At 39.9% G+C, this 18,390-nt stretch overlaps 1 protein-coding gene across 1 annotated transcript in view; it reads right to left on the reverse strand.

The window, feature by feature from the left end:
- Positions 1-18,390, reverse strand: part of ARMH3 (armadillo like helical domain containing 3) — a 156,488-nt gene that overhangs the window by 11,727 nt on the left and 126,371 nt on the right. The window contains exon 24 of the mRNA XM_081104370.1: positions 17,844-17,922. Coding sequence (XP_080960496.1) covers positions 17,844-17,922 — 79 coding nt within the window. The remainder of the gene's footprint in view (positions 1-17,843; positions 17,923-18,390) is intronic.

Raw genomic sequence — 18,390 nt, forward strand, 5'->3', positions numbered from 1 at the left:
CCACTGAACTTCCTCTAATTGATGGGAGAGAGAAGCAAGGGCGACGTTTAGACTTATGCCTGGTGGTGCTCTTGTTTGTGGTTTCACAGCTTGATCTCTCTCTGTACTTTCCTGCCTTGTGGAAGAAATGGGGCCAAAATATCATACTCTCTAACTAGTGAATCAATATCTGAACTAGATCACATGGTAGTGGGATTATCATGAAAAATCCTTTAAAAGCCTTCATCTTCTTTCTTCCTTTAAACTATTATGTCTGTTTTAAATCATCCAGAGATTAATTTTTCTATGATTAGGGATTTGGCTAGATTAAAACAGAAGAGTATGGAAATGGGAACAGAGAAGTTACAGTCTCTTTTGGAGAATGGAAAGTTGGCCCTGAGATAGGAGCATTCATGTAGAAGGGATTCACTGAATCCTTTTAACACCCATCCACCCAAGCCTGGAGATCACCTGACAGCTGTGGCAAAAGAAGCCCAATAGATTAAAGACCTCTGAATTTCAAGCCTCTAAATGGGTATTACTAATTAAAATAGCAACCCAAACCAGATTTTGCTGATAATGAATTTGGAGTGGTCTATAAAGTTTTGCTGGTGGTTTTACCAACTAGGACAGGGCTGAGCAGGGTCTTCACCTGCTACTGGTGGAAACTGAGAAGCCCTGGAGCTCTGAGGACCTGGAAATCGTTGAAGCTCAAACATCAAACCAGCCTTTACCTGGTTACTTTCCCAGCTCTCCATAGATCATGCCTGCCATTTCCTAGAAGAGAATTTGATTTCCTTGAAAGTTTGTTCTCTAAGAGACCAAGTTTGGCCCGTAAACTCAGGAACATGCCCCAAGTTAGACTAGGCTGCCAGTACAGGAAGAACCGTGGATGAGGATTAAGAACCCTGCATGTTTTCTAATTCCAGCTTTTTTCTTTGGGTAGTTTACAATCTTTCTGGACATGTTTCTTCACATGTGAAGCGAAGGCCATGAATTAGGTAAGTGCTTTCAAAGGCTCCTTGCAAAATTACTATTTCTATGATTTTATCCCTATGCTAACACTTTGTCAAAAAGAAGTATGGCTGCCTTTTCCATGTCATTATCCTCAAATATTAGTGTTTATTCCATACCCTCCTGGCCACCGTTTAACCACCTGATTCAACTTATTTGAATACATCAAATACTTTCTCTTTTCATTTTTCTTCTTTGTTCCTATAGCCTGCATTCATTTGGCACCTCTGTATTTGCTAGATGTTATCACTTATATTTTTATGTTTATTTTACATATTATTTATCTTTTCAAAATATGTTTTTATTGATTTTAGAGAGGAAGTGAGAGGAGGAGAGAGAAACATGGATGTGAGAGAAATGTCAAACGGTTGTCTCACGCACACCCCCTACTGGGGATTGAGGCCACCATAGACATGTGCCCTGACCAGGAATACAACAGGCGACCTTTTGGTGCATGGGACAAATCTCAACCAACTGAGCCATATCAGTCAGGGAATATATTATCTCTAAACTTCATACTATTATTAGAAAATATTATGGATAATAACGATGACTATTTTACAGATAAAGAAACCAAAGCTCAGACAGATAAAAGGTCATATAACTAGTAAATGATGGTTTTTTGAACCCAGGTTTCTGATTCCATAGCCTCTTTTTCATTACCTCCCACTACAATCTTCTTGCTATGTTCCATGTTTATTTCCTATTTTATAATAAGTCTCAGTAAGTATCTCTATTGTTATCTCGTGGTTTCCATCCTCATTTGGCAGCCTAGCAGAGAAGGCCATACATGTTGTCCGGACTGGGAGTGGGCTGATGGCAGCCTTAACTAATCTCCCCTGATAGGTTATACTGAAGATGTCAGATCAAACTGAGAAGAAGGTAATGAACACAAGCTTGCTGTCAGGTCACATCCTTTTCCTTAGTTGTCCTCTAATTCTCATTCTGCTGGGAATTCAGTCCAACAGCGATTGAGACTAAGCAAATTTTCAGGCACATGGCAAAGCCCTCTCCCATCAAGGTTGTATAGCCACTATTAGGAACTTTTCCAAATTTAAAAATGAGGAAAGATGATAATTGACTCTTTTAAGCAAAAAATAATAGCAATGTACTGTGAAATTTATAACAAACCTTGAAGAAAATTGTATGACAACACTAGTACAAAGGACAGGAGGGGGAACAAATGGAAATAAACTATTGCAAGGTTATTGTATGTTACATGAAGTCATATATGTTACATGAACATTATTTTGATGGTATATTGCAATAAGTTTAAAGATGCATATTATAAGCCCTAGAGCAAACACTAAAAAAACAAAAATGAAAAATGAAGAGGTATAGCTAAAAAGCCAATGGTGGACATAAAATGGAGTACTAAAAAGTATACTCAATCCAAGAGAAGGCAGAAAAACAAAAAAGAATAAAGAACAGATGGGAGAAATAAAAAAAAAATGGCAGATTTTAACTCAGCCATATTGATAAATTAAATGTAACACTAATTAAAAGGCAGAGATTGTTAAACTAGATATAAAATCACAACTCAACTATGGGCTGTCTAAAAGAAATCCATGTAAAATACAAAGAAAGATATGTTGAAAGTAAAAAAGAGATAAAATGATGGGTTATGAAACACTAATTGAAAGAAAGTTGATTTACTATATTTATATATGACAAAGGAGACTTCAAAACAAGGAATTTATTAGGAACAACAGTGAAATTTCATAATGATAATGAAACAATATTATTAGTGTCAATTTTCCCCCAGGTTGATCTATAAAGTTAATGTAATTCCAATCAAAATCTTAACAGGCTATTTTTTGTGGTGGTGGTGGTGGTGGTGGTTACATAAATATATTTTATTATATGTTAATTATACCTCGATAAAGTTAAATAAAAAAATAAGTCCAGTAAATCATGACTAGTCAAAAAAATGCCATGGCAGTAAATTTGTCTTTTTTCTTTTCTTCTTCTTTTTTTTCTTTTAATTTCAGAGAGAGAAAGGGAGAGGGAGAGGGAGAGAGAAACAGAAACATCAATGATGAGAGAGAATCATGGCTTGGTTGCCTCTTGGACATCCCCCACTGGGGATGGAGCCCGCAACCCAGCACATGCCCCAACTGGAACTGAACCATACCTCCTGGTTCATATGTCAATGCTCAACCACTGACCCACACCAGCTGGGGAGGTTTATGTCTTTTTTTGGTCTTACCATTTCATTTTTGGTTGGGGCAAGAATGATTCAGACTGATATATCAGTCACTCTAAACTAGGAGTTCTCAGTGTTTCAACAATGTCAAGGATTCCCCTCATTGTACTCCTCTCCTCCACTTCACCACTGGCATTCTTCCCTGACAAATGAAATGGACTCTGGGTAACAATCAACAATGTTTGAAATAATATTCAGCTGGGCACTAGCCACATGAGTTGTTGCTTTTTAAAAAATATATTTTATTTATTTTTTACAGAGAGGAAGGGAGAGGGATAGAGAGTTAGAAACATCAATGAGAGAGAAACATTGATTAGCTGCCTCCTGCACCCCCCTCCCGGGGGTGTGCCCACAACCGAGGTACATGCCCTTGACTGGAATTGAACCTGGGACCCTTCAGTCCACAGGCTGACGCTCGATCCACCGAGCTAAACCAGTCAGGGCTGTTGCTTTTTTTAAGTGAGTGCACTTAAATTGGACTTTCTGACAAAATCATTTGCCAAGCTTAGGGACTTATGCCATGGATAACTAATGAAGATTCTACTTTTGCCTTTTTAATGAAACTGAGGCAGGGATAAAAGATATGGCTCTCCATGTGGAAACTCACTCCAAATAAGGGTCATTAGCCAACCTTTTATGGATTTATAATGAGGCAGTATTTCACCAGGGTACAAGGAGAACAGGGAGGTTTATTTGTCCTCCTTAGACTTGTAAAGAGTCAGGTGGGGCTACTGTAAGCATGCTAAATATATCACTGAGGGAGGTCTACAGGGAAGCACATAGGAAAAGGTCTAAGCAAGAAAGTAATGATCCTGATTCTTATACCAAGAAGTCCTCAAGGAGGGGCAAGTATGATTTTTGTATTTTTATAGCCCCTGGCTTGGCACACAGCAGATATTTCTGTACTTTTGCACAGAAAAGAAATAATAAAATCTGGGGAACTTGAAGCTAGAGCACCCATTATTCCTTGTCTGACTGCACTAACCAAGAACACCCAGAAACAGATAATTCTCATATCAAAGCAGGATCTGAGATATTCTTGGAAGGCAAGAATTCGTTCTTTTTCAGAACACTTTAGCTCAAAGTAGTTGAAAAAAGAAAAGAAGCCAATAGCACAGGAATTAGAAGAGATAGCAACCTAATAATAAAATCATAGACTTCATTGAGTGAGCATCCCTCTCTGGGTGCTTACAGTGACTGTCTGTCCAGGACAACCTGCATATCTCTCTAGGGCACAATTATCCAATATATATGTTTGGAAATAAGGACCTAAAAATGGACACAAATCTCTTACGCTAAAAAAGATAATACCGCCGAAACCGGTTTGGCTCAGTGGATGGAGCGTCGGCCTGCGGACTGAAAGGTCCCAGGTTTGATTCCGGTCAAGGGCATGTACCTGGGTTGCGGGCATATCCCCAGTGGGGGATGTGCAGGAGGCAGCTGATCGATGTTTCTCTCTCATCGATGTTTCTCTCTCATCGATGTTTCTAACTCTCTATCTCTCTTCCTTCCTCTCTGTAAAAAATCAATAAAATATATTAAAAAAAAAAAAGATAATACCTTTTAAAAGATAACTATTTCCTCTATACAGGCACCCTGCATATAGAATATAGAAGTTTTTTTCCCCTCTCTATTTTCATCTCATATACTTCAGGACCAAAAACAATTTTAGAACCAATGTAAGTCGGCCAGTTCTCCCTGTCTATCCATGTCTTCCAAGCCTGTTACCAAGGGCTCTCTACTGCCCTGAGATTTATTGATCTGACCGACTGGCTCTGCCCTTCAGCAAGGTGGACCAGATAATGAACCTCACAGTGGGTGATTAGCGAGAGACCATCAGTTGGTTAAAGGAGTGGTGACAGTGACTTTCTTTAATTTCCCTGGGCAGTTGCCCCACCTCTCTGACTTTATTTGGTTGAAGCCCTAGACACTCCTTGTGAAGCTTTTCTTTGCACTAATTACAGATCCAACATGCCCAGGTCTTTACCCTGCACAAGCAAAGCATGCAATCACACTAAAAAGCAGCCAAGGTAATGGGGGTGGGGAACATGATACACTAATAGCATATCAGGCCTTCTCCTTCTCTATGGTTTATTGCAGTGGGACCACTCTGCCCAGCTCAAACCAAGATGCAGATGTCTTTGTTCTCCCCATTTGAGGTTTCTTTCCTTGGAAACATATCACATCTCAGGAAGGAAGACAGAAAACACAATCTCTGTGCCTAATTCACTGGAAATTCAACATGGGCTCTCTGCCTCCCTACCTAGCCTCACTTATCTGTCCCTCCCTAACAGACAATTCTTAATAGAAATCCCATCTGTGGGCTCTCTAGTTACCCTTCTGGCTGACTGGGTTATTTTTAAAATTACATTTTTCCTTGGGCAGGATCACTGAGAAAGGTCAAAGTGTACTTAGCAAAAACACTTTCAATTAACACTTATACTAAAATAAAAGTTTGCATAGGAACACTTCTGGCCTCTGATGTTACCACAGTGGCAAACCATGCTTTTTCTGAGGACATCTTATACAGTTTTAAGCTACCTCCTTGGGAAGAGGTCTTGATGGAAACAAAAAAAAAGTTCCCAAAGATCTATTTGGAAGGAAAGAGGTGGCTAAAATCAAATGGAAGAAGGAAGTCCTACCCGTATATTCTCATCTAATAACTGGGGTATAGGATCTTTCTTAGGTTAAGAAAGCAAGGATTATTATCTCCTGTAACCTCTTGAAAAGCTGACAACTACTGGAATTCCTACAGCTCCAACACTATTTTTCCTATGCACTGCCAATGATGCTTCACTGGCAATGAAGCCTGACTGAAGAAGACCAGAAGTTTATGCGATGGGCATTTCAAAATTCGTACTTAGTTGGAGAAAATGCTGACAGTGGCAGAGAAGAAGAATAAGCTGTGCTCTTCACCAGTGATCTCAGATTCATCTAGCTTGGCTCTGGGACATTAATTTTGAGAGTCTTCATTTTGCCTTTTTAAAAAAACAAAATGAAACTACTACTTTAAAAACTATTAAAATTCAGTGTGTAAAATTTTACATTCTGACTCACATAAATATATTATCTATTAAAAGAAATAAAAACTTAAAAAAATCACCATGCTCCTTTGCTGTGTAGAAAAGTTGTATTTCTCATTGGTGACCTTCCTGATATGCTTAGCTGGAATAAGGAGACTTCCCTCACTTGTATTATAAAGTTATCATACTGTGCCAGGGGCCTCTACTTAGGCATTTCTGCTTAAACTGGCAGCAAACTCTCCAGGCCCCTGTGTTCAGTGCTTTTCCCCTCAACTGAAAGGGTCCTTCCCAAACCAGGACCTTTCCCAAACTTCAGGAATGAGCCCTATTATTTCCACTCTTCCTGTTTCTCCATCCACTTTCCTATCCCTAGCTAGCCTCTTCCTTCAGATTAACTGACAAGATCGAGGTTGTCAAACATGCCTCAATCTAGGGAAACTAAAGAAAAAAACAAACAAATGGGACTACATCAAACGATAAAGATTTTTGTACAACAGAGAAAACCATCAACAAAATGAAAGGACAACCCACTGAACGGGAGAACATACTTGCTGATACATCTGATAAGAGGTTAATATCCAAAATTTATAAAGAACTCATACAACTCAACACCAAAACATACAAATAACCCAATTACAAAATGGGCAAAAGACCTGAATAGAAACTTCTCCAAAGAGGACATACAGATGGCCAATAGAAATATGAAAAGATGCTCAATGTCACTAATCATTAGAGAAATGCAAATTAAAACGACAATGAGATAAATCTACAAACAAAAGTACTGGTGAGGATGTGGAGAAAAGGGAACCCTTGTGCACTGGTAGTGGAAATGCAGGTTGGTGCAGCCACTGTGGAAAGTAGTATGGACTTATCTCAAAAATTAAAAATGGGAGAGAGAACCAAGATGGCGGCATAGGTTAACGCCGGAGTTTGCTGCTTTGAACAACTACTTCAAAAGTGAAACCAGAAAACGGAAGGGACATCACCCAGAACCACAGGAACGCTGGCTGAGTGGAGGTCCTACAACTAGGAGGAAAGAGAAACGCATACGGACACTCAGAGGAGGCGCAGTGCTGAAGTCAAATTCTGAGGTGCGGAGTGCGCGGAGCGGGCTGGCGGCGGAGGGCGTTTTCAATCGGGAGGGAGTCGCAGACTCTGAGCTCCAGATACAGGCGAGTCTTTAGGGACCCAGACTCAAACGGGAGAAGCGGGACTGTCTGGCTTCGGTCAGAGCGAGTGCAGCTTTCTCTCCGAGGTTTGCAGCCGTTGCTGGGACTCAGAGAGGCAGAGCCCCTGGGGACAGGACTGAGAGCCGCCATCCCTGCTCTCTCCGGCCCACCCTGTTGATCCTGTGCGACTCGCCCTGCCCAAGCCCTGCACAGAGGCATTTGCCAGATAGCCTCAGGCAAAGGCTAGATTAGCACCTCCCTAGAGGACAGAAGTTCTCTCACTGCTGACACAGCTGATTCTCATAGCCACTTGGCCTGGAGGTCAAACTCTCCCTGGTATTAGCTACAACAATCAAGGTTTATAAGACTGCGAACAAAGACCACTAGGGGGTGCACCAAGGCAGCATAACAAAATGCGGAGACAAAGAAACAGGACAAAATTGTCAATGGAAGATATAGAGTTCAGAACCACACTTTTAAGGTCTCTCAAGAACTGTTTAGAAGCCGCCGATAAACTTAATGAGATCTACAAGAAAACTAATGAGACCCTCGATCTTATATTGGGGAACCAACTAGAAATTAAGCATACACGGACTGAAATAACGAATATTATACAGACTCCCGACAGCAGACCAGAGGAGCGCAAGAATCAAGTCAATGATTTGAAATGCGAGGAAGCAAAAAACACCCAACCGGAAAAGCAAAATGAAAAAAGAATCCAAAAATGCGAGGATAGCGTAAGGAGCCTCTGGGACAGCTTCAAGCGTACCAACATCAGAATTATAGGGGTGCCAGAAGATGAGAGAGAGCAAGATATTGAAAACCTATTTGAAGAAATAATGACAGAAAACTTCCCCCACCTGGTGAAAGAAATGGACTTACAGGTCCAAGAAGCGCGGAGAACCCCAAACAAAAGGAATCCCAAGAGGACCACACCAAGACACATCATAATTAAAATGCCAAGAGCAAAAGATAAAGAGAGAATCTTAAAAACAGCAAGAGAAAGAAACTCAGTTACCTACAAGGGAATACCCATACGTCTGTCAGCTGATTTCTCAACAGAAACTTTGCAGGCCAGAAGGGAGTGGCAAGAAATATTCAAAGTGATGAATACCAAGAACCTACAACCAAGATTACTTTATCCAGCAAAGCTATCATTCAGAATTGAAGGTCAGATAAAGTGCTTCACAGATAAGGAAAAGCTAAAGGAGTTCATCACCACCAAACCAGGATTATATGAAATGCTGAAAGGTATCCTTTAAGAAGAGGAAGAGGAAGAGGAAGAAAAAGGTAAAGATACAAATTATGAACAACAAATATGCATCTATCAACAAGTGAAGCTAAGAATCAAGTGAATAAATAATCTGATGAACAGAATGAACTGTTGATTATAATAGAATCAGGGACATAGAAAGGGAATGGACTGACTATTCTTGGGGGGGAAAGGGGTGTGGGAGATGCGGGAAGAGACTGGACAAAAATCGTGCACCTATGGATGAGGACAGTGGGTGGGGAGTGAGGGTGGAGGGTGGGGCGGGAACTGGGAGGAGGGGAGTTATGGGGGGGGGGAAAGAGGAACAAATGTAATAATCTGAACAGTAAAGATTTAATTAAAAGAAAAAAAAAATTAAAAATGGAACTGCCTTGCCCTGGCTCAGCTGGTTGGAGCTTTGTCCCAAACACCAAAAAGGTTGCAGATTTGATTCCTGGTCAGAGCACATACCTAGGTTGTGAGTTTGGGGAGAATATGGAAGGCAACTGACTGATGTTTTTCTCTCTCTCTCCTTTCCTCTCTGTCTAAAAATCAATAAACATATTCTTGGGTGAGGATTTAAAAAATTATCCCTCTGCTTGATTCTGTGTCTTTCCTATTTTAGTGAATCCAGTAAACAAACAATTCACATCGAACTTTTTTTTCTATCAAACAGGTCAAGTGAAATGCCAGAATCCAAACAAAGTCAACGGAAGGTATAGTCAGACAGCCAAAGCTTGTGTCACATGCTCACATTCAGTAGGAGTAACCACCACAACCATCACTCAGGGTTATAGGGAGGCAGTGTAAAAATGTACACTGTTGTAGCAAAACAGGATACCAAGTACAGGAAATGGAATTATGGCTACAGTGGGAGTCTGAAATCTCAGCTCTCCAGCATATGCCTCTGTCAAGGCTGTCTTGAATGGCGGTTAAGACCCTCTTCTAGGCTGAGAAATCATTACAGGGGCTCTCAGGATGGGCTACTCAGAGGCCTCAATTGCCTGGGGGAGAACTTTATATAGGTGGCTCCCCTGGGGAAAGTGAAGCATACCCACCTCCTGCTCAGAAAGCCTTAACTCACAGTTTTATAGGCCCTTTCTCCCAGTCTTCCTCAGCCACCAGGGAGCTGGCCAATGCACACTTGGCCTGTGGAGTTGAGTGTTTAATTTTCAAGCATAGTTAGAGCCACTTGGCTTCACGTTGGCAGCCATGGTGGAAGCATTCACACACAACGCTACAGAACAGCCCCCTTCCCACCACTCACCCCCTCATATTCTAGTTGTTAAACATTTACTAGCACACCAAGGGCCAACAACTCTGAAGCTGAAGTATTAGGCTCCATTTTCCTCATAAGCCTTGAAGCTCTTAGGATATTTCTCCAAGATCTTTCTGGGCTTTCTCTTAGATGTTCCCGAGTAATGGGTGCCACCCAGGGCCCCTAACAACGTTTGCCCCACAAACTAGGGCTCTTCTTATCTCATTCCTCTCTGGGAAGATAAAGCTGGGTTTCATTAGGATTTGTAAACACAGCAGTTACAGTGGCTCTTATCTTAGGACTAGGAGAAAATAAAAAAGGTTTAGAAAGACAACTAATAGATGGAAACAATACTTAGCTTCCAATGCAACCTTCACTCATTCAGCTGGGAAGCATTTTTTGTCTATTTCCCTAATTTACTTTAACATGCTCCCCAAAATGAATGATACTCTGCTTTGTCATAAAACTTTTGAAGATACCTTTTGTAATGTACAACATTATACAGGCCTCCTCTGAATCTAATATTCAAAGCTCTAGTGAAAGTGGAGACTTAAAGAGATAATGGGAGGTGAAACTCCATAAAATTCCTAATATAGAAAACTTAGGAATCTGGGTACAGTATCCTATGGTCCTTGACATATGGGGTATCTGCAGACTACCTTCTGATCATCCCAGAAAATTCCTAAGTATGTATGTAGAGAAATTTTTAGCAGGCCACTTGGTTGAAAGGAACACCAGCTTCAAGATAGATTTAACTACTCTTAGAAACAGAAAGTAGAACGGTGGTTGCCAAAGGTGAGAGATGGGGAGTAGGGGGAGGAGTTGTTCAATGAATAGAGTTGCACTTTTGTGAGATGGAAAGGTTCTAGACAGCCCTAGCCGGTTTGGCTCAGTGGACAGAGCATTGGTCTGTGGACTGAGGGGTCCCAGGTTCAATTCCGGTCAAGGGCACATGCTCAGGTTGTGGGCTTGATCCCAGTAGGCGGCATGCAGGAGGCAGCCGATCAATGATTCTCTCTCATCTTTGATTTTTCTCTCTCTCTCTCTTTCCCATCCCCTTCCTCTCTGAAATCAACAAACATACATATTTTTAAAAAGTCCTAGACAGAAAATGCACAACAATGTGTTTATATTAATATTATTATATTGTACACTTAAAAATAGTTAATATGGTAAATTTTATGTGATTTTTAATAAAAATTAAAATAAAAAAGAGATAGGCTTGCCCATTAGGTCTTATCACATGCCTAGCATTGAGGCTGGCTCATACTAGGCCCTTGATGAACGCCTGTAAATTGAATGAAAGGCAGTGCAATTAGGACAGGGATGAGAGTCAGTGCATTAGGGCTTATAGAAGCTGTGATACTTTAAATGACTGAATTGTATTCCTATATCACCCAGTGTCTGGGTACCCTGGGACCTAAGGGTAAGACTTACAGAAACTCTCAGACTCTTCGTTCTTTCTGTCCTTTTTAGGTCCCTGACTTTGAGTACGTTTTATAATCTATGCCTCTCTATTTATCCAATACCTATTCCTCTTCTTTCAAGACCCAACTCAAATCTTCTCCCCTCTATATGGCCTTTCCTGACCACCACAATTTGCAGAGGTATTTCTGTAACCTGAACTCACAGATCTTACTACTAGGACCGGTCAGCTACTGACAATAAGTTGCCTTAAGCCATCTCTTGCACTTATTCCATCCTTTGAGAACAAAGGCCCTTTATCATACTTCAGTATCCCTCAAATGCCTAGCACAATCTGAAGCACACAACAGATACTAAAAGCTAAAATACTGACCCTGAATGAAGGCTAAAGAAAACAAGAGCAGGCCAATCATTTACTTGCTTTCCAATGGGATATTTCAAAGGAATAAAATTGGTCATGAATGTGACTGAAAGCTTAAGGATTAAGATACTCAGAGAAGGCTTTAACTTGAATCTTAAATTGCCACTAAGTACTCTAGATATTCAGGGCTCTAAAGAATCTTCTGTAAAGTTCTGCTATGAAGCCTTCTCTTGCCCATAAGGAAATTAGAAGTGATATAAATCAATATGTTATACCATTTGTAAGTCAAAACAAATAGTGAATAGCCTAAAAGGAGCTCAAGATCCGCAATGGGCATTTTCAAAGATCTAAGGGCTTTTGGGGCAAGGAATGTATGAGATAGTATTCAAGGTAGCCTGAGTGTCAAAGACTGGTTGAGAATTTTAAGAAAGATGGACCCTCTTCAAGAAAAAAAAAAAAAAGGACATACAAATAATTTTAAACACAATTTCACGGTGTACAGTAATTCTCTAAAGCCTATTTTTGGACCTTAGGTTAAGAACCTGTGAAAATTTCATGACAGACCTCTTAAGTGTGGACTCATTTCTAATATGGTCTAGCTAGCCAATAATAATAAAATACTTTTCCTAATTTGAAATATAAGAATAAAGGAGAGGGAGGAGTATATAAGAATTTAGGGTAGGCCAGGTAGGCCTTGAAGGAACCCCTTGAAGAGCTCTTTTATTTCAACATAGTTCTATAAAGGGAGCACTGCATCATCTGCTGGAGGCTAAGACCAACAAGTAGTTAACATATAAATGCGAGAAGTCCCTCAGAAGGCTGATGGACTTTGATATTCAGCAAGGGCTGAGAATCAGCATTGTATTACCCTGCTGCTGGCTGATAATCCTTTTCTGTTTACCAAACTTTACCATTGATGTCTGTTTGCTTTGCTAAAGGGAAAATGTATATTCTAGTAAATAAAAAGCTATCAGTCCAGAGATTCAGAAAGCCTCTCCACTAGAAAGTAGGTCTCCTTCTGGCTCCCCCAATAATTTCTAAATTTATATTTCTTATCTAGTGTATCCGTTTGTGTGCAGCCCCGAGATCCTGAATCCTCGCTGCAAAAGGTTGAGGCATCATCAAAACAAGATGTCCTCAAAGCATCCAAACCCAAGACTTAGCCTGGGGTCAAGAGTTTCTCTTAAATACTTTCCATCTACATTTATTTAGTACAGAAAAAGGGTCACATTTATGAAACACAGGTTGGTGACTCAGCTATCCTCCTAGGAGAATGAAAATCAGGGTGTAGGCCACTAGTGGGAGGAGAAGCATATCAAATGATTCTCCAGCTAAGGACAGGTCCTTACCAACAAGCCATACTGGGGAGAGAAAGGAGCTAAATCTCAGCTGAGGGTGGGCAAGGAGCCTGAAGGGCAATTTTTACAAGATGTACTAGAGGGAAACAAACTGGGAGTAGTTTCACAGTTCTTGGAAAAACAAGCTGCATTTTCTCCATAATCTTGATTCATAGAAATATGTGAAATACAAAATAGCCAAATACCCTTATCGAACACCATACAAATATTAACTTAAAATGGATCAAAGACTTAAATGTAAGAGCTAAAACTATGTAACTCTTACATGAAAACATAGGAGAAAAGCTTCATGACATTGCATTTGGCAATGATTTCTTAGATATGACATCAAAAGGGCAGGCAACAGGTCAGCCGGTTTAGCTCAGTGGTTGGGCATCATCTATGAACCAGGAGTTCACGGTTTGATTCCCTGTCAGGGCACATGCTGGGGTTGCCGGTTTGATCCTCAGTAGGAAGTATGCACGAGGCAGCTGATCAATGATTCTCTATCATCATTGATGTTTCTCTCTCTCCTCTCTCTCTCTCTCTCTCTCTCTCTCTCTCTCTCTCTCTCCCTTTTGTTCTGAAATCAATTTAAAAAATTAAAAAAGGGCAGGCAACAAAAGAATAGAGAAGTAGGATGCATAAAAATTAAAGTTTTGTGCATCAAGGGACACTGTCAACATAGTAAAAAGGCAACTCACAGAATGGGAGAAAATATTTGCAAATCACATATCTGAAGAGGAATTAATATCCAGAATATAGGAAGAACTCCTAGAACTCAATAACAAAAAACCCAAACAACCCAATTAAAAAATGGGCAAAAGGCTTGAATAGACATTGTCCAAAGAAGATAGGCAAATGACCAATAAGCACATGAAAAGACACTCAATTTAAATAATGATTAGGAAAATGCAAATCAAAACCACAATGAGATACCACTTCACATCCATTAGGATGGCTAAATAATTATAAAAACAAACAAACAACAGAAAGCAAGTGTTGACGAGAATGTAGAGAAATTGGGGTGTAAAATGGTACAACCACTATGGAAAATAGTACGGTGGTTTCTCAAAAACTTAAGCAGAATTACCATTTGATCCAGCAATTTAAATTCTTGATATATATACAAAAGAACTGCAAGCAGGAACTCAAATAGCTATTTACACATCAATGTTCATAGCAACATTCTTTAAATATCCAAAAGGTGCAAACAATCTAAATTTCCACTGATGGGTAAATGAATAAACAAAATGTACTCTCACTCTACACACACACACAGACACACACACACACAATGCAATATTATTCAGTTTTGAAGAGGAATTAAATTCTGGCACATGCTTCAACATGGTTGAACCTTGAAGACATTATGCTAAGTGAAATAAGCCAGACACAAATGACAAATACTGCATGATTCCACTTATATGAGCCACCTAGAATAATCAAATACACAAATACAGAAAGTAAAACATGGTTACTAGGGGCTGGGTAGGGGGAGGAGAAATGGAGAGTTACTGTTTAATGGATATAGGATTTCAGGTCGGGAGATGAATAGTGGTGATGGTCCACAAAATGTGAATGTACTTAATGCCATTGAACTGTATACTAAAAATGGTTAAAATGGTAAATTTACGTATATTTTATCATGCATAAAAAAGGAGTTAAGATGAACAAGCTTCACAATCAACTTCAGACAAATATGACACCTGTGTATACAATATAAAAATGCATGCAGTTTATTACATTAGAAAATGGATAACCATTCAGTTATGCTGAGGGTATTAACTGATTAAAGAGTTTTACCCTCTATGAAGCCAATAAGAATTAACAGAAAAATGTCATCTATCTTCTGGATAACTAAAAAACAACAACACAAAATAAAAACATGTGAGAGAATGGACTTTGTTTAATAAGCAATAATGGATTTACAAGCATCACTTCGCAATGCCTCAAACAGAGGCTGGAATGTGTCTGGGGGTTATCAAGCTCAAAAACTCACAAATCTGTCAGAAAAAAATGGCAGGCTGGGCAGGCAGATCTAACAAAGAGTCCTCTCTTGTCTGTTATCTTACTAGGTGCTATAGATTCCAGTTAACTCCTATTTATGGTCTTCAGGTTTTATTTTAGGAGTCCTTTAGAACCTATTTGGGGATTAAGTTCTTGATTTTTTCTTTCTACTTAGTTTGCTGCTAACAACTGCAGGTCACTACTGCATCTCAAAGCCAGCTTTTTGGGAAGCTGTGAATACACTTAACATTTAAGTGATGTTAGCTTTAATGTTCATAAGTGAAGAGAGAGAAGTGCTCCAACACATGTTGGAGATTAACAAGGCAGTCAAATACTTTGAATCTGATAGTGCTGAGAATAAAATCAAGTGTACCCTAACCTGTCATGTAGTGCCCTTCAAAGTCAGTTAGGGAAGAGAAGCAACAACTATTTTGAGAGCAGTTTTGCAAAGGGTCCCAGAATAGTATCACCCTTCCCTCAGTTCCCAAGTGAAAAGGATTGGTAAAGAGGTAATGAGTGTACAAAAACTCCATGAGAATAAGAACACTTAAATCACTCACCACTGATCCCCAATACTCAGCGCCATACATTGTATACAGCAGGCCTGTAATTATTTATTGACTAAATAAACCTTTGAGAGCTGTTATCCCTTCCCCATTCTCAAACAGAACTATCTACTCTCCTCCATAGAAATTGCCTCATCTCTGGTTGTAGACTCTTTTTGAGAGGCACTTTCATCACTTCATTTAACTTTGAAAGAAGTTGGAGGAGGGTGAGGACATGTGCTTACTAATCATCCTTTTCCAGATTGCCTCATGCACCAGAATGGATTTTTATTATTGGTCTGTGGCTGTTACTGCTGTAGAAAGATTTCAGCCTGACCTTCCCAAGCTACTGGGGGATGAACACTGCACATGGCTGACGGAGAAAAAAATCTTCCTTTTTTTTTTTTTTTTTTAAAAAAAAAGCTTTTAGACTAACCAGAGCTCACTGTGGTAGGAAAGTCACCCTTTCTCTCACTGAACAAAATTCAAGATGTATTCTTTTGTATAAAAATGGTATGTAGTAAAACCAATCAATTCAGGTCCATCAGGAAAAAGGTAGCATCTTGAAGTACCTTACAGAGAGCAGTGGTATCAAAGAACAGGATTCAGGAATGCCCCACAGGCAGAATAGAAAAAAAAAGAAAATGAAGCCATTTATAAAGGCAGTTTAAATAACAGGAAGGATTCTCACTGGTTGCCTCATGAAAGAGAACAAATATGTCACAGGGAACAACTGATATACTAATAGAGTCTTATCCATCTGGCTGAGGAAAGAGCCACTGGTTGGAATACTGAGAAGCTTGTCTGTTGGGAAAAAGGCTTGCTGGGTGCCTCACTGGAATAGCTGAAAAGCTTTTAGGAACGCTGGAACACATGGTCACACTGTAGCTGGCTAGTCCAGCTAGCAAGAGGTTCAAAGAAGGGTTACACTGGTGCACTGGCAAAAAAAAAAAAAGCAGAGCAGAGCATATGTGGGCTTTTAAAAGTTGGCTTAGAGCCTATATACTGGTACCTGGACTCTCACCTCATGCATACCCTGGCCCTCCAACTTAAGAATAAAGTGAGAAGGAAGGGAGATTGTGTGAATAGGATGTTTCATTTTGTGCTTTTAAAAATAGGACTCGCCTGGACGGTATGGCTCAGTGGTTGAGTGTCAACATATAAAGCAGGAGATCACAGTTCAATTCTGGCCAGGGCATATGCCCGGGTTGTGGGTTCGATCCCCAGTGTGGGGCTTGCAAGTGGCATCTAATCAATTATTCTCTCTCATCATTGATGTTTCTGTCTCTCATTCCCTCTCCCTTCCCCTCTGAAATCAACAAAAATATATTTTTTTAAAAAAGAAAGGACTCAAGATTCTCATTCTGAAACCAAGTTCAAGCCCCACCATGCACTAAAGTTCCATCTCTACTTTTATATAATGCAGAGCCGAGGGCCGGCACTTTGGGAGATGGGGAAATCAGGCCAGACTCTAGGAAAACAAGCACACAATGCTATCTGAATCTCCAATCAGACCATACCATAGAAAAATCTACTCAGAAATAATTGTTCAAGCCATATAGAACTCAATTACTAAAGAAATCTGCACCAATGAAGGGTCACGTTTTAACAAGCCAAACAGCATCAAATTAAGCTGAACTCAGGGTTTTTCTAATTGGCAGTTTCATCCATTTCTAAGTTTTCATTTCTTTTTTTTTTTTTTTTTTTTTTTTTTTTTTTTTTTTAAATATATTTTATTGATTTTTTACAGAGAGGAAGGGAGAGAGATAGAGAGTTAGAAACATTGATGAGAGAGAAACATCAATCAGCTGCCTCCTGCACATCTCCCACTGGGGATGTGCCCGCAACCCAGGTACATGCCCTTGACCGGAATCGAACCTGGGACCTTTCAGTCCGCAGGCCGACGCTCTATCCACTGAGCCAAACCGGTTTCGGCTCATTTCTTATTTTCAAAAATCAAAATGACTCTCTGCCTAAAATAAAAAGAAAAGAAATGCCTTATCACCCACTCTAAAATAAGAATTCTCCAAATTTTCACCTACAGATCTTATATATAATTTAACAAACCTCTCATATGGCAGAAAAGCTGAAGCCATTACTATTTAAAGTACTATCAACAAATCACTTACTAATTCCTCTTAACAGTCTAGCTCTTGCCACTCCCACTAGAAGCTCAGTCACAGAATCCCTCTGCCATTAGAGAGAGGGCAACTACTTGATCCTAGCCCCCAAGCAGGGTCACTCTGGGGAGAGTAGTAGCTTACCTGCTCCTCAGACAGTTGGGATATATGATTCACAGCAGCATAGGATTCAATTTTGGGGTTAAAGTGGTTGATGATGGCTCTGAAACAAAGAATTAACATTAATATAGCACCAGATGGAAAGAAGAAGAAATGAGTTAAAAACAAGTATTGCGTACTCTCTGGTTTAGAGTGCAAAAGCATGGGAATGATTGTCAGAGGGTAATTATCTCCTTACTGAACATGGGATCATATGAGGGTGAACTGATAACTCTGAAGGGGGAAGGGTTTAATAATTTATTAGAGACAATAGAATTAAGCATCTCTGCTTTGCAAATGAACTAGAGAAAACCTCACAACCAAACAAAAAACAAAACCAAGCATCCTTCAGACAAGAAACAGGACCCAGTGGGCTGTCCACTAGGGGGCCCTGGTGTTTTTCAGTCAGGATGAAAAGTACTTGGCTCTGCTCTGAAGAGCTCCAAGGGGAGAACAGGGCACTCGGGACCTACATGTACGCTAAATGCAGCCTCTGAAGAAGTTGAGCTTTATCAAAGCCTAGAATCAATCT

This window comes from Myotis nattereri (genome assembly GCF_964212035.1).
Source record: "Myotis nattereri genome assembly, chromosome: 13".
Classification (NCBI taxonomy): Eukaryota; Metazoa; Chordata; class Mammalia; order Chiroptera; family Vespertilionidae; genus Myotis; species Myotis nattereri.